This window comes from Apteryx rowi, unplaced genomic scaffold, assembly GCF_003343035.1.
Source record: "Apteryx rowi isolate R43461 unplaced genomic scaffold, aptRow1 scaffold_41, whole genome shotgun sequence".
Lineage (NCBI taxonomy): Eukaryota > Metazoa > Chordata > Aves > Apterygiformes > Apterygidae > Apteryx > Apteryx rowi.
Genome location: NW_020450621.1, coordinates 195,880 through 211,931, shown reverse-complemented (window position 1 = coordinate 211,931; position 16,052 = coordinate 195,880). Strand labels below are relative to the sequence as shown.

The 16,052-nt window shown below is 41.7% G+C and overlaps 1 protein-coding gene across 1 annotated transcript in view; it reads left to right on the top strand.

The window, feature by feature from the left end:
• Positions 1–336: 336 nt before the first annotated feature.
• OGFOD3 (2-oxoglutarate and iron dependent oxygenase domain containing 3) overlaps positions 337–16,052 on the top strand; it is a gene marked incomplete at its 5' end in the record, with an annotated part of 49,252 nt that continues 33,536 nt past the window's right edge. Inside the window, 5 exons of the mRNA XM_026075689.1 lie at positions 337–559; positions 6,535–6,610; positions 7,631–7,673; positions 13,329–13,393; positions 14,000–14,056. Of these exons, the coding sequence (XP_025931474.1) occupies positions 337–559; positions 6,535–6,610; positions 7,631–7,673; positions 13,329–13,393; positions 14,000–14,056 (464 nt within the window). The remainder of the gene's footprint in view (positions 560–6,534; positions 6,611–7,630; positions 7,674–13,328; positions 13,394–13,999; positions 14,057–16,052) is intronic.

Genomic DNA, 16,052 nt, shown 5'->3' with positions numbered 1-16,052 from the left:
GGCTGTGCGAGGGCGGGCAGGGGCCGCCGGGGCAAGGGGGAGCTGCGGCTAGCGGCTGTTCCTAGCTGCTGCTGGCGGGGTCGGAGGCCCGGCCCGGCCCTGGGGAGCGGCCGCCGGTGCCTGTGGCAGCGGCGGCGACGGGCAGGGCCGGGCCCGTAACCTCCGGGCTTAAGAAGGGGGGAAGGAGCTGTGCGCGCGCCGATACACGCGCCCTTGGAGCGAGGGCTGCGCGGGGCCGCCTCCCYGGGGCGCGGGGCCCGGCGGCCCGAGCGGGTGGGCGCCGCGTGGGCGAGGCCCGGCGCGGGCCCCTAACGCGGCGCTGTGCCGCGCTCTGTCCTCAGCGGCAGGAGGAGCAGAGCCCCGCAGGAGCCGCGGTGGCGGTGGCTGACGCCGGCCTTCCTCCTCTTCTCCGCGGTCCTCGGCGGCCTCCTGGGCTGGAGCTACCTGAGCGCCGAGGAGGGCGTCACGGAGGTGCTGGCTCGGCACCGGGAGCACCTGCAGGACAGGTTCGTCGAGGTGCCCTGCTCTGAGGACTACGACAGCCACAAAAGATACGAAGGTATTTGGGTACGATTTGGATGGAGCAGTGTGTGGAGGACCATAGCAGGCTGACTGCTGTCTAACTGTCGAGCCAAGTCTGTCCTGCAGAACTCTTACGCTTCTAGCAAACGCCTGGCTGCTGTGCACGTTAGCTAAATCCCCACATCTTCACGTGTCTTGGGGCAGCCCAGAAGCTGTTGTTTCTGAGAGAGGTTTTTCTATCATTCCTCTGTAATTCTCTTCTGAAGCTGCTTTGTTTAGGCAGTGTGAAATAAACCTTTCRCTAAATCTGTTTCTCTCTTCTTTTCATATTCTGCTGATTCCTGTAATGGACTTGTGGAGGAGTTTGTTACCTGTAAAAACCATATGAAGTATGGAGTGGAACTAATTTAGGATATTGTCTGTGCTGCCAGCATGTGGTAATTGCACAAATGCCAGCTTCCAGTACATGTTTTGAGATGTGTGTGGTTTTAGTTTTAAAAAAAAAAAAGTCTGTTTTCCTGTTAATGTTGTCACTGGTTGTGAAAACAGCTTTTGATGCTGCCTGCAATAAGCTTCTCTCTTCCATCTTTGCATCTTCCAGCTGATGGTGTTTTCTGTCAAATAGGTATTTGTCTCCCTTGGCATTTTTTTTCTTTGGAGTCTTGGTGTTGTATTTTCTAGAGAGGCAAAAGATTTCCTTCTGCAGTAATGAGCAATGAGAGTCTAACTTGTGTTCTGCTGAGGATGAGCTATGCTGATTTTTTTTTTTTTTCCTTAGACTTGCGAAGTGCGTCTTGATGAACACTTTAAGCTGGTACTGCAGCCAGAAAGCAGCAAATTCTTTGTTTCTGCCAGTCTGCCTGTCTATCTAGCTGTGCATTCAACTCGATTGGTGAATTATTCCATCTGAATTTTTTTTTTCTTTTTTGGGTTAGTTTTCAGCCAAATCAGTTCTCTGATCTGGTTCATTATGTGGCTGCCAAAACACTTACTGACACAAATCTGGTGGTAGTATGGAGGCTGGAGCAAGTTACTGCGTGCGGGTGAAGAACGACTTTCTTTCAAGGCTAATTCTGGTAGGAAGTGTTCATCAAACTGCAGTCTGGATGTGGTGTTCCAAAGATGTGGAGGTAATTTTCCCTTCCTCCTTCAGGCGGCTGTGCTGGGTGCTGTTGGTTTGTAACATATCAGGAGAGGTGATGCATAGTCTGTGGTCAGATAGTTTTTCTCAGTGCTGCTATTGTAACATTTGCTCTGGATGGGGTGTTTGATAGGATTTTGGAGGATTCATCCTAAATGTTATTGAGGACAACTAAACTGCTGTCTGGAAGCTACCAGCAAGAGAGCTTTCTTAGTCTGGAGACTTTTTAACTCTGAACCCAGGAAAACACATGTTCTGTTGTAACTTTTCATAGTTACCATGAGGAGAAACTGGTTTTACTTCTGCAGTTCCACAGGCCAGAGAAATTTGTGCAGCGATTGTTGCTGCAGGTTTGGTAGTTATGACTGAACTAGGGCTGAAACTACCTACGTTCTGCTATTGGGGTTTTGGCTTTCCAAAAGAAAAAAAAAAAACAAAAACTTAAGCTTTTTTTTCCCCTCCTCTGGTTTGTTAGAGGAATTTTCCAGGCTGGGATTTAACTTGCTTTTGGTCTTGGTAACTCCTTTGCTTCCTCTTGATGAAAAGACTAGCTGATGAAGTTCAAGTACACCTCTGCTTGGGAGGAGGAATGAGCACATTCTCTAGTCTTGTAATGTGATGGGGAGCACGTTCTGCAAATGCTAGCTTCAGGGTGAAGTGCGACCTGCCTTAGCTTCATGTGAGAATGATTGACGTGACTGGCTCCAAACCCAAGAATGTGATGGAGACACAAAGTGGAGTCATCTTGTACAAGTTTGTATCCACACTCTCTAATTCTGCTTGCCTGTTCCTTCTCCAAATATCTTACATGCTTGATTTTGCTTTTTAGCAGATGTTTTTACATGTGTTCCCCTGCGTTGTGCTTTCAGAAAGAGATCTATGATATTAGATATGTGTGAACATCTGTTCTGTTTAGCAGTGAATTGAATCCATACTGTGATAATGAACTTTGCAGGGTTTTTTTTCTTGTCTTTTGCTCCGTGTCCGCAAGAGGGTGGTGGTGAGCTGGCTAAGCTTTCCTCCCTGTCCTGTGACTGCCATGCTCCTTGCTCCACGTGTGGGTTGCTGATAACTTTGTGAGGCAGTAAAAAGTGGATTACAGTTCTCTGCCAAACTGGATTCATCTCTGGAGCTCTGGTCACTTTGTTGGAAATCGCTGTCTATCACTGAACAGCTTTTCATTTTCTATCTTTACTCTGGCTTGATAGCCACAGCTGCTGTATCTGTTTCAGAAGGTGGCACATTTCCATCATTGCTTGGGGTCTGATGCTCAACTGCAAGGTTCTCACAGTTAAGATGAGCTTTATATTTATGCACTTGTCCCTGACTCAAACTGAACTAGTCCAACTGAGCTTCTAGTTTGCTTCAGTGGATACGGTAGTTGATGTCACACAGCAGTGGCATATTTTAATAGCAGTGCCTGCCAGTAGACATCTCATACAGAAATGTAAGGCATTATTTGTCAGAGGCCAAGCGCTTAGCTTAGCATATTTGCAGAAGAAGATATGGTGTTCTGTGAACAGAGTCTGGTCTGCATTCTAAATCCTGCAGCCAAATCTCAGCTATTTCTGGCTGTCCTGAGACATGGTTTACTCCTTAAAACTACTGTGGCTTCTAGCTTGTCTGATGAAACTTCTCCATAGTCTCTTGTGTATGCTGACATTTTCTGTGTCAGGGTACAAAGCATCCACGATCGCTGCCCAGGAGGCAACTTTAAAATGCTTTTCCAGAGACCAGACCAATGGATGTGGAATGCAGAGAAGTGTATGAGCAGTGGAGGAAAAGGTCCAGCACCTAGACTGCTGCTGTTGAGCATCATGATGGGGGAGAGTCATCCCAGTCCCTGCAATGTGTGGTGCTTGAGCAAGCACCTCTTTAAGTAGGAGACAAAGCTGAGGTCTGGGCACTTGGACCCATGCCCTGTTGTTACATTCTGTCCTCTGTGTGCTGAATAGGAAGGGTGGCTGTGGGGAGTGCTTGTGTTGTTGCGTGTTTTGGTATACACCTCTTGCCTTGTCAGAAAAAATATAGCGCTCAGACCCAAAGCTGAGTAGCTCTGCAGCACACCTAGAGATGTAGCCAGAGCACGTCCGCTAAGATAGAGTGTGAATTCRTACAAAGCACTCACGCTGCGACAGATTCCTCTTTCTGCCACTTTGTGGTCATTGTTTTAATTAGTTGCTTTTGATCAGAGCAGACTGATACTTTTGGCTTGCATGGGTGAATCGAYTGATTTTTCAGGAGTGCTTTGCCCCTTATATTGTGTCCTGATGAGCAAATAATTCTCTGAGAGGAGCTCAGTTCAGCAGCAGTAAGTGTATTGGCAGATGTCAGAACACACATTAATCCAAATGTTTCTATCGCTTTACATCTATACATGGATTTTCCCCAGCACAGTGCCAAATGCCACATCCCAAGGTCACTGGTGGCTCAAAATTGATCTTTGCTGTTGTTATTGCCTAAGGGCTGCTCTGGACTTCTAATTCCGTAAAAACTTTCGTATACTCTTTATCTGGAACTCTTACTGCTGGCTTTTTTCCATAAGCTTTTAATATTAAATGTTGGATTTCTCAGAAATAGACTTTAGAAGGGTTTTTTTTTTTTTTTTTTGGATACATGTCCAAGCTGTGTGCTTTTGGCCAAGTCACTTTTAAGCAACATCTTGTATAAAAAGCTGCCTTTCAAGATATATTTGTGTAGACACCACATACAGAATGCCATTAGCTCTCTTCTGACTCTTCTGCATGTTTTTTTTACGCTGCTTTTATTATCCCGACAGTATGGTAGGAACATCGTTCTGGAATTCTAATTCACTATTTTCTTATGTTACCGTTGCTTTTCCAGTGACTTCCAGTGGGCAAATACAGTGGTTCTCAGCACTTGCCTACAGGAATCTTTGTTAATAAACTGAATGATTTATGTTTGTCTACAGAAACACAAGTTGAATTAAGTTCCTTGTGTGTTAATACATGAAATAGCAGTGTAAGCTAAGGCATATTGGTACTATACAAAGACCATATATCTATGGAGGAACCCTTGTTATTTATAATATCTTCTTCATGGCTTGAACTCTTATCCATTTCTAACATTTTTCTTCTGTCAAGCAGTGACTTCACTCCTGTGTGCAAGGCRTTCTCTCTCTCTCCTGTTAGCCCAAGAGTTTTTCAGCCGTCAGAGCATTAGTGGCAGATTGAATCAGTGACGCAGATACAGTACAAATTATAGAGAACAGCATTAATTGTAATACAACTTGGTGCTTTGCTGGGCAATGGCCATGCTTCTCTGGACCAAAATCATTACAAATGTCACTTGATTCTTGGTATTTCTCCTTTTTTTTTTTTATCTTCTTTTCTTTCCTTTTGCTTGTGTCTTTGCCCAGTGCCAGGATGACTCTTAAAGACAGGTGGGAACAAAAGGAATAGGTGATCATTTCACAAGTTAGTTACAATGATTTTGAAAGAGAAAGCTATAATTTGCTCCTTTTCCAGATTTTTGTGTAACTTCTACTGTGATCAACTGCAGGGCAAGGTGCTCTCCAGATCCTGAATCTGGATCTCTTATGTGGCATGCTGCTGCTGCAGTGGCATGTCCCTTGTTGTCTGCATCCAAATGTCTCTTGTCTTCTGCAGCTAGTTTTCTCTCCAGGACAGTTCAAAAAAAAATGTTTTTTCCTGTTGAGATTCTTTGGTTTAGGGACAGAACTTTTTGTTTGTTTGTTTTTGTTGTATGTTATACCAGAGTGCTGTGTGTTGGATCTTTGTCTATGATTTGAATGCCTATGTGGACTGTAATTGAAAACCCCTTGTATATAGATACGTGATATTAAGTGGTTTCAGTTGCTAGAGATCCTGGCTGTATTTGAACTGTCAGCCCAAGATGGAAGGATCCATATGGCACTGCCGAGGTCTGAGCTCTCTTGTGTTCTTGCCCTGCCTGTCTGAAGGCTGAAAAAAAGAGTATGTAAGATCAAATCACCCAAGATCGTCTTCTTTCCAGAGAATAGTTATATAATCAGGAATTTTTGTTTTTACTGCTGCACTTGGCAAGAAGGGGAAAATCCCTGGATATATGTGTGTCTATATCTTTATAGCCATATAGAGATATATATRTGTGTCTCTATTATAGCCTTACTGAACAGCTCTAAGCAGTTGACTTGCAAACTGACATCAGTAAGTCAATTTTAATCCTCTATTGGGATTATTGTAACAAACTTGAGCAACAAATTTTTAGCAGACTTTTTTTTAAGAAAATGAAATGATTCCAGGAATTATTTTCAGGTCAACAGGAAAAACAGTTTATTTTTAAAGGCACAGCATTGCTCTGCATTTTGCTTAACCTAAAGGTCGGAAGCTCTGGGTCATGCATGACAGAGAGCCGTATCTCCAGTATATTGTTTGTACTTCTCCAGTATATTCGGTTTGAGATTCATTCCTTTTACATTATCTCTACTGTGTCGAAGTGCGTTATGAACTTAGCCATTTTGACAGAAAATAACTTTTGTCAGCTTAGTTGGTGTAATTCAGGTGGGTGTAGGCTGGCAGTGCTGCTCCTGTACTAGAGGACTCTGCCAAACCAGCCGTAGCAGGGAAGGTGCCATAGCTTCGATGAGCCTGAGGGACTTAAGCCTGGGCAGAAGCAACAGTGCCATTGCCTAGCTTGTCTCCTTCTCTAATGATCGAGGTGCAAAAACCATCGAAATGGAGATGTAACATTCTTTTAGTTTGAATGATCTAAAATATTCCGAGACTGGCAATATCCCTTCTGAATGTTGTGAATCTGAAAGGGGAGTAGGAAAATATTAATTGAGACTTGTTCTGAACCTCTTTTGAAAGATTATCTTGTTTCTTTTTCTTTTCCTTTTTGTGATGCAGGGTGCACTCCTAGAAAGTGTGGAAGAGGTGTAACCGATTCAGTAATCACCAGGGAGGAAGCCGAAAGAATCCGTAGGTAATCTTTCTTTTCTTTTTCTTTTTAGAAGGATTTTAGTTTGAATTATAGAGGAAGCAGGCCCATGCTGATGGTGTGCCAGTGTTTAAGGTGTGCCTGTGGCACAGAGCTCATTAGCTGAAGTACTGAGGGGGAGGGGTTAAACAGGCTAAAGCATTGACCTTGTTTTCTAAAGCCATTTTACATTTTTGCTTTCATTGAGGCTTTTCTCTTTTGTACAGAATCTGCCTAGTTCAGTGTGGGGCATGGGGGCTGTAGAGAGTCATTCATGTCCAAAAGGAAGATAGTATTCTCTGAATTAAATAGGTTTTTAAGGATTTTTCACTTGACCCTCTGTTCCACATGGTATTTAAAAACAAGAAAACACCAAAACCCTTCTTTTAGCCTCGTCTCTTTCTGRATAGTCGTGAGCTGGTGCTGACCGTGTGACATCCTTTATGAATACGAAGTGGTGGGTTTTAATCAAATAGTAGGAGACATTGTCGAATTACGCAGTTAGGGAAGTGATCGGTGTCTGAGTGCTGTTTGCACGTGACAGTCATGTAAGTGGAAAATATCACTATAACAGTCGTCATGCTCCCAGTCCCTAAGCTGATGTGCAGCTAGTGTAGTGCTTTGTTGACTAGTCAGGCTGGTACTTTGGCCATTTCAAATTCTGGCCTCTTATTTTTGATACAGCATCTCTGTGTTATGCCCTTTAAAATCAAMATCTGATTCTTTTTGTGTGTGTGTGTTTTATCTTATTTGATCAGGATCTATTTGAAAACCAACTTTTTGGGGAGGTGTTTTTGGGATTTGTGAAAAAGGACTACAAGCTCAGAAATGTTCTGCAATGTAGATGCTTTATTTTCATAACAGGCTGCATGATTTAAAGGGTTTCAAATAAATGGCAGCTTCTCCTTTCCACTCAATTAGCTTATATGTGATGCATCAACTAATATTTACTGAAGATCTGTATGTTGTAAATAATGACATTAAAAACAAATCAGTTCTCACCTGAGGTTATTGTTTTGCCTGCAGAATAGCAGAGAGGGGACTGTCCTTGGGAGGATCTGATGGAGGGGTGAGCAGTGTCCTGTTACTTTTTACATCCTTCTACTGTAAGGCAAACTTTGAGATTATAAATGCATTTTGGGGCTAGAGGGGAGAGGAGCTGAGATGGAGAATTTTTCCTTATATTCAGATTTGGGAAAAGTTCATTGGAAAATTGGAATTTGGGAAGTTTCCTTTCCCCCATCAATTACCTCTGCTAGTGGTAAAATTAATGACATTTACAATACAGTTGACACATTCTGTATTATTCAGTTAAGTTAGTATTTCCAGTGCCTCTGTTGAACTGTCTGATATGGTGCATGGTTTTGTCTTCTGCCTCTGGAATCGGTTACTACAGCAGAACTGCACAGGTTTGATTGCTTCTTTTTGAGAAGGTAAATCACAGTGGACCACAACTGTCACTTAAAGATTGGTTTTGTACAGTGGCAAGAAGTATAATGTAATGTCTCAAGTAGAACTTTGAATAGCATTCTTTAAAAATAAAAACAAAGCCATTTCTCCTTTAGCAATTTCTCTTCCCCCTGTCTTTGTTCTCAGGTTTTTATTGTGAATGAACAGAAACTGTTTCTGGAGTATTTGTAAATATAAGCACTGCTTCAGGCTTCTGCTGAATTGGGGCATATATTAGAAGAAGAAGAGAAAGCAGTTTCACTGAAAAAATAAGATGCTATCATACTTATAATTGCTGAGAGAAGTGTGTGAAAAATGTTATCCGAGCAACTTATGCAGTGTTGCCAATCTGAAACAATATCTTTAAAAGATTTAATGATCTCTATTCAACTCAGTCAGGATCCCTTGGATTTTTTCAATTTTGTGGTTGAAAAATTTGCCATTTTGACTGGATTACTCAGCCTTTTTAGATCTACTGCTTAACTCCTGTCAAGAGTGCTGTCAAGATCGTTTTCTGTCTTCCTGTTCTTTTGGAACCTACATGTGATTTTCATTAGACTTCCATAAAGAGGGGTTAAAACAGCAGTGTATAGCACAGAGACAGCTTTATGGATGGACTTGGACCACAGAGGGTTGAGAGTTAGTGTCCAGTTGAGGGTCAGGGAACTGGGGAAGCAGAGGCAGGGAAAGCTGGGAGGAGTGATGAGGGAGGTGAACGCTGCGCAATGCACAGAGATGGGCAGGGCTCTCGAGCTGGGTTACTTGGACAACAAGCAAGATTATCTGACAAATATAAATCCATCATCTAAATCATCTTGGAAGCATCACTGCGTGGATTTTTAAAGGAGAAAGAAACTCGGGAAAAGAAGATTCTATCTTTGCAATAAAATAAAGTTCTGTTAAGAAATCTGATGTCCTCAGGTCTGTGCTGTGATCCAAATCTTCTCATGTTTCTCATAATGTGCAAATGTGAGAAAGTTACTGTATGCTGTTACTCCACAGGGAAAGGTGCAAGACAACAGTTGTGTGGTGCTGCATTGAGGCTTTATCCAAAGTAGTGGATAAGCACCGAAAGATGCTAAAACAAGAGCTGACCAGTGTTTCTTGGGTGTCATGTTTAGGAGAAGCTTTTGGACATAGTCTCTTTCCTTGTTTTCTTTTATGCTTTTTTTCTCTCTGTTCTGCCTCTTTCTTTTTGTTCTCTGATGCGTATGTTTGTATATTCTCCGTGTCATGGAGTGAATCAACTCCTGATATTGCTATCTTGGCTCCCAGACTTTGTCAAATATTGATGGATGTGGTCTCTGCAGTCTGCAGCTGTAAAATAGTTTTGCACTTTGTTCTTTCTCTCATTCACAGAATGTCATTTGCATTAGTTATTCTGAGGCTGTTTGCCTCGGCCTCTTTTTTTCTTCTTTATAACAATAATGATCTTCCCCTTTCTTCCCTACCTAATATTTTCTTGCATGCTACTCCTGCTTGTGTTACCCTTTCAGTCATGACTCATTCATTCACGTCTTGATAGGTGCTGTCGTCATAACTTCTCTCTAGTGTAAATGAAACTCGACTCATTTATTATCAAATCTACTGGCATTTTTTTAGAAGAACCAGAAGAGAAACCTGTTGGTGCAGCCAGTCAGCTCTCCTTTGTTTCCTGCGTTGCGGCAAGATTGGTAGGAGTAGCTACCTGGACCTCTCTTTTGCAGGGAAAATTAAATATCTTGGTCACTGAGAGAAGCAAACAGCATGTGTATCCCAAACAAGGGCTTCTGATGTGGACACACAGGCTCATGTGTAGAACAGCATTTCTGCAGGCAGTATCACTCCTTGCTCTGCCTTCAGCCCTCCCAACCAGACCCTGAAGTCCTCAAAGTGCTATCAGTTCTGCATTTTCTAGGGAGAGGATAAAGCCTCTGCATAATATTTGTCCTATCATATACTTCTACTACAGGCCACATAGTTTCCATCCTTCATGTTTAGCCTCTTAATATCATTTGTAAGTAGCTGCCCCTTCATACTTTGCAGTGCATCTCTCGCTTTACTACTTTCTCTCACAAGTGGGTGTTGGTGTGATTAGACTTATACTAGACAGCTTGAGAGGAACTGGTTATGTCTAATCTGTATCCAGTGTAAACTTGCACCAGGCACCGTAGCCAAATATTGCATTTAGTTTCTACAGTAATTACCTGCATTTCCTGAAAACTGGATGATGTATAAATTAGATTAGTTACATTTGTGTCTCATAAGTAATCAGTGTAACTTTTAAAAGAGGCATGACCTTAAGAAGAACATTAACTGTTGTCCTTCTGTGCTCAAGAATCAAGTAGAGAAAGCTATTTAAAGATGGCATTGTTTTGAGAACTCGAACATGACTGTTAAGGCTGATGTTGCACAGGAACAGGTGGTAGYGTAGAGCCTCCATTGCTCTTCCCTTTTCTCAGCTTGAGCGTAGGAGTGTGGGCGCTGGAGGAGTGGGGAAGGTTTTGAGCTCTACCAGCTTCTCTATAGAAAAGTGGAAATGAGTTTTGCATTTTCTCTTCCGGGCAGCTTGTGTCTGCTGTTTTCTTTCAAAATCTTAAACTTTTTAAGGAGTGGAGGAACAAGGTAGAATTGTTGTAGCAGTGAATATATAGTTAATAGTTTGCAGTCCCTTCTGGTGAGGATCAAAGCAAGGACCTATGGTGCTTTGTAAGATGGGGAAGGTGACGCTTTTTGCCATCTGCTAGGAAGTGCTGGTTACTTGCATGTCCTTTTTGAATCCTTTCACCGGTGGGAGGGTGGAGAGTGTGAGATGAGCAATATTCAAGGTCCGAAAGCACATACATTTGTACTTTGTTCTTCTAAAGGAAGTCCAATTTCCTATCTGTAGAAGTCCTGTAAACCAGGATATTGGGRTAGTTTTCTTGGAATTTCTTGGAAAAAAGTGCATGGGTGTATGTGTTTGCAGTGTTCCTGCCATCTTTAGATAAACTTTGTAGAGCTTTCAACCTGGGACCACTTACCTGGACTACAGACTGGTGGACTTCGATCAGACACTGAAGTTGAAGTAACCGTGTTGACATAGGCTTCCACCAAGGTGTTCTTCCGAGTGTAGGAAACGGTGCTGGAAGTGTTTCATGTTCTGAAATGGCAGAGGCCAACAGAAATGCATTTCAGTTTCTTTCCAGGATGGCCATTAAACAAATAGAAGCTCTGTGCTCAGGTGTAATCAAGTCCCTGTCTGCCTCTGGCATTGAGTTGTTCTCCCCTGTCTGAAAGAGCCCTGAGGAGTATTCTTTCTCCTTCAGATCTCCTTTTTATTCCTTTTCATCTGCCTTTGCAGGCTTTGTACTGTAGCCATTACCTTCTCAGCTGGGAGTATCCACAGTTCTTGGGGAGAGTCTTTCTTGATCCAGTTGATCATTTTGGATTCCCCACAGACCTGTGAGCATCTGCAGCTTGAGGAAGCAAGAAGAAATGCATCTGTTTAGAAAGCATGCTGGAAGTACTTGAGAGACAATTTTTTTTATTATTATTTTTTTAGTTAAATCTATCTTTTCAGATGTGTCCTGCTACTTCCCTTTATAAACCACCTTGCCACGATCATAAGCATGTTTTTGCAGCTAGGAGGCAGCAGTTTTACTTGCTCCATCCGTCACTTAGGTTATTGCACAGACCCAGAGATTGATGAAACGAGAATATTTTACTGATGCTTGAGTAGAGCTTGTCCCGAGAGCTGCTCTTGGATGAGTGTGAGATGACTCTTTTCCCTAACATTCCTCTGCAGCTTTTGGAGAACTTCTGTGAGAAGGGGAGGTTTGAAAAGCTCATGCTGTGTCCATTGAAATAGCTCATTACTTTATACATTTTTAAAGGTTAAGGGGTAAACAAAATTATTTGGATAAGGTTTATTAAAGGAAGGTTGTTATTGTCTCTCGCTTTTAAATGGGAACTTCAGTGGGGTTCCTGTGTCACAGTGCTGAAGCTCAAGGCAGTTGAGTCTGCAGCAGTTTCCTTTTGCTGAGAGGTTGTCATGGATGTCTTTCCCAAGCGTGATCCAGAGGAGGAGGGAGAACAGTGCTTGGAGGCTCGAGCTGAATGTGAAGCTGTACTGCTAGCCCAGCGTTGCGACTCTGACCCTTCTGTGCGTTGAAGAGTTGCTGCTACTCATTCTCCAGCCCATCCGCTTTTGGGTAAAAGAGAGCACTGTCCCAACCATGCCCACAAGCTGTTGTTGCTGGTCAGGTGGCATTTAGCATTCTTCGCAGGCAGCTCGCTGCATCAAGAGATGCCAGATTTCAGGACGAGAGTGCTTTTTTCAGGATATTGTACATCAAAGATGTCAGTATAATTTTGGTGCCAGTGATATTAATTGACTAGTGCTACTTGATGTTTTCAGTATAGAAAATAAGACCTCTGTTAAGCAAACAGATTTTTAAATATTGTTTAACAGATGCAAAGTGAACATGTATTTTGTGGACAGCAAGGAACATTCAAAAGCATACTTTGTTCAATTTAGAGAAATATTTTAAAGTCTTGTGAGGTATCTCTCTGCCCTAGCAAGTCTTAATATTTGATCTTTTTAGTTTGGTCTGGAGGTGAACAGAAGTGTTTGGCTTGAATCAGATGGAGAAATGGATTTAATTTTCATATGAAAAGACTTCACCCTTTGTTCTTTTACAGCAATCAGAAATGTTTTAAAAAAACGTGCCATTTGGCTCTAGCAAGCCTTAGAGTTGTAATTGCTCTTTTAAACAGGCTTTCATGTCTATATTATTTAATATGAAAGTGCACAGGAACTGTGAAGGAGGAGTAGTTTTAGTAAAAAACGGTGGGCAAAATAAGTATTAGTGCTATCCAAGCACTTGACAAATACTGGAAAATTAGTCATCTTTGTGTAGGAGGGAAGTGTCTTCAAGAAGGGAACCAGGAACACTGTATCTTACCCTAAGCCCATGGAGGAAGACTGGCAATTCTGTATGTCAGGTCTGAATCTCAGGAGCAACAGTCCTTTGTCTTATCCATAGTATCTTAATCTTTTGTCCACATATATATACAACAATCTGAGGGAGGCTTGCAGTAGTAAGGCAAAATAAGCATTAGTATTGTGAACATATATTTTAGAAACTAATAATTTAATTTGAGAGGGCAAGAAAAGTAGGAACCAATAGTTATTGAAGGTCATAATTAAATAATGACAAAAACTTTTTGTGCTCATTTTTCCTCTCTCTCTCTCTCTCTTTTTTTTTTTTTTTTTTTTTTTTTTTTTTTTTTTAACTTTTGTCTCCTTTCCCAGGCTTCAATTTTGGATTTACACTCTGGAGCTCTTTCACTGGGGAAGCATTTTGTCAATCTGTACAGGTAAAACGGGGTTGTGGCTTGTTGCCTCTCTTGTTATCCTACAGCTTCAGTGCCCAGTACCTTCTCAAATTTCTCAAGGCCACGTAGACTGAGGTTAACAGTGTCACACTAGGAGTTAGATTCGCCACTGTTTCCATGACCCGTTAAAAAGCTTCTTGGCCAYGAAAACTGACACCATCTTTTTTTGAACTGGGCTCTTTAAAAGCTACCGGTAACTTTTTTTTCCCCCTAGAGTTCTTCATTCACCAGAAAATAATAGTTTTTTCACAGTTATGACCTGCAGTTTATCAGTAGTGGAAGAAATCAAGCAGTCTGTGAACTTGTTTTAAAAATTTGAATCYGTAAGCTTATTTCATGAAGTGGGAGGGGGGATTTTTCATGCCTGGCAAATTCCATTACCAATTGCTGCGTTTTGATCCTTTAGTCTTTAACATTTAACCTTTGAGCAATGCTTTGGGAACATCACACTTCCTACAAATAATGATTTTTAGTATGTTTTAATTTATTCATTGTGGGTAAAGCAGGTGGGCATGAGAATGCAGCTTGCTATTACCCTGCCAGTCTGATTCAGTAACTCCTCTTTTAGACTCTTGTTTAATATTTCAGGTACTTTGGGGACAAAATTCAAGACATCTTCACAGAAGAGGATTTTGCATTATATCGGTAAAGAATTTCAATAACTGCTGAACGAATGACAAAATAGAATTTGGCTTTTTGTAGAGTTCAGGTTGGGAGGGGATTGTCCTTTGTGATGGATTGAGACATACAATTTTATTTGCAGCTCAAAATAGTCATCTCTGTGAGAATTAAGCAGGCACTGAGGAAAATAAGTAAAAGGACCTTTTGGTAACTACCTGGTAAGTTCAAAGCAAGCAGATGTTACTTAGCTGCATCTCTGATGCCAGGATAATATAGATGATGTAAATGTAATCAGAACCATGTCAGCTCTGCACAATTCACCTTCTTTAAAGGGGTCGATGGTGGAAATGCTAATTTGTGTGACTTATCACTGCAGACTATCTCTGTAATGCTGGGCTGCCACAAGGCCTATGAACATTGCATTTTCCCCTTTATTGGTAAAGGGGGCAGCAACAAAAAGATATATGTAATGGTGAGCTTATCTGACACCTGTACTTAATCATCTGTTGTTTTCTACCATTTTGGGTAAAATCTCATCGCTGTAAGACTTCATATCTCTACTGGGCCAGCCTTTCAGTAATCAGTGATTTGAGGTATGCCCAGTTCTAGTGGACGCTCGTCCTGCAGACCTCTGAGCAAGGAGAGCTGCTCCATCTGAGTTCTGTGGTTACTTGCCAGAACATGTTAGCTGTAAATGCAAGACGTAGGGATGTAAAAGACTTTAGCATCGACTCCTGTTTCACACCCATTTTCCAAGAGATGTTGCATTAGGTGATAAAGACAGTCATATACTGTTACTGCTTTAGGAACTTGAGTCTTTTGTGATGTGAAGTATGGCAAAACATTAATAGTGGTAAAACAGGAAGAGGAAGGACCTCACATTCCTGATGTTCTGGCTAGAAAAGCAGAGCATATTTTCACCCCTAAGAAGAAAGAATATGACATACTGCTCTAATGTAATACCTTTGGCATCTCRTTCTTTTAGCTTTCCTGTAGACCTGCACATATACGTAACAAAGACAACAAAGTTGACGAGTTTCATGTGTCTATGAAGGTGTGTGGCAAACGTTTAGGAACAAGCGTTCTGTGTTGACTGGACACAATAAATCTTTAGCTATGCATTTGAATTGTTTTCTGTAACGTAAAATGTACTTGGCTTGAACACTTTTAAAGTCCAAATTTAATGTTTTCTAATTGTTTCTGTAGTTTTTCTTGCCTTTGTGAAGGAATCTGAGCTCCCTCTAGTGGCTGAAGTAGTATTAAGTAGCCAAATAGATTCCTCAAAAGTGATGTGTGAGTGGAATATATGTATCTTGTTAGTTTTATTACTATAGTAGTTTTGTCTTAAGTATTAACCATTTAAAGTTTAAAATTATTTGACTTAACCATTTTTAGATACTGTTATCTTATAGATGAGTTTCTCTTTCAAATGTGCTTATCTCTGTGCCCAAACACATCACAAAAATATGATGCTTTCTTGATCAGTAATGAACTTTGCCTGAATACGGAAAAATTAGTCTCTGCCTCACTATGATAGTGGAGGATGATTGGAAGATAGTAGTCTTTGTTTGGCCTTCTGTTCTGTAGATAATCAAAGAACCTGTAGAAATTATGTGAGTGCCTGGCGGGGKGGCGGTCTTACTAAAGAGTTTGTGTTTCATATGAATTGAAATTCATACAAATTATGTAAACATTGAACATTTCTGCTCCTTACTCTGTGGGATGAGACAGCTGCCTGTGAATATGTATTCTAGGCCAGTATAGGAGATGTTTCAATCTGCTGGATACAAATCTTATACAGCATGTATTGTCAGTAGCAAGAGGAAGACTAGGGAAAATGTGGGCCCTTTGCTGAACGGGGTGGGTGCCCTGGTGATGAAGGATGCAGAGAAGGCAGAGTTACTGAATGCCTTCTTTGCTTCAGTCTTTACTGCTCAGGCCAGCCCTCAGGAACCCCAGATCCTGGAGGCAAGAGAGAAAGTCTGGAGAGAGGAAGACTTTCCCTTGGTGGAGGAGGAGT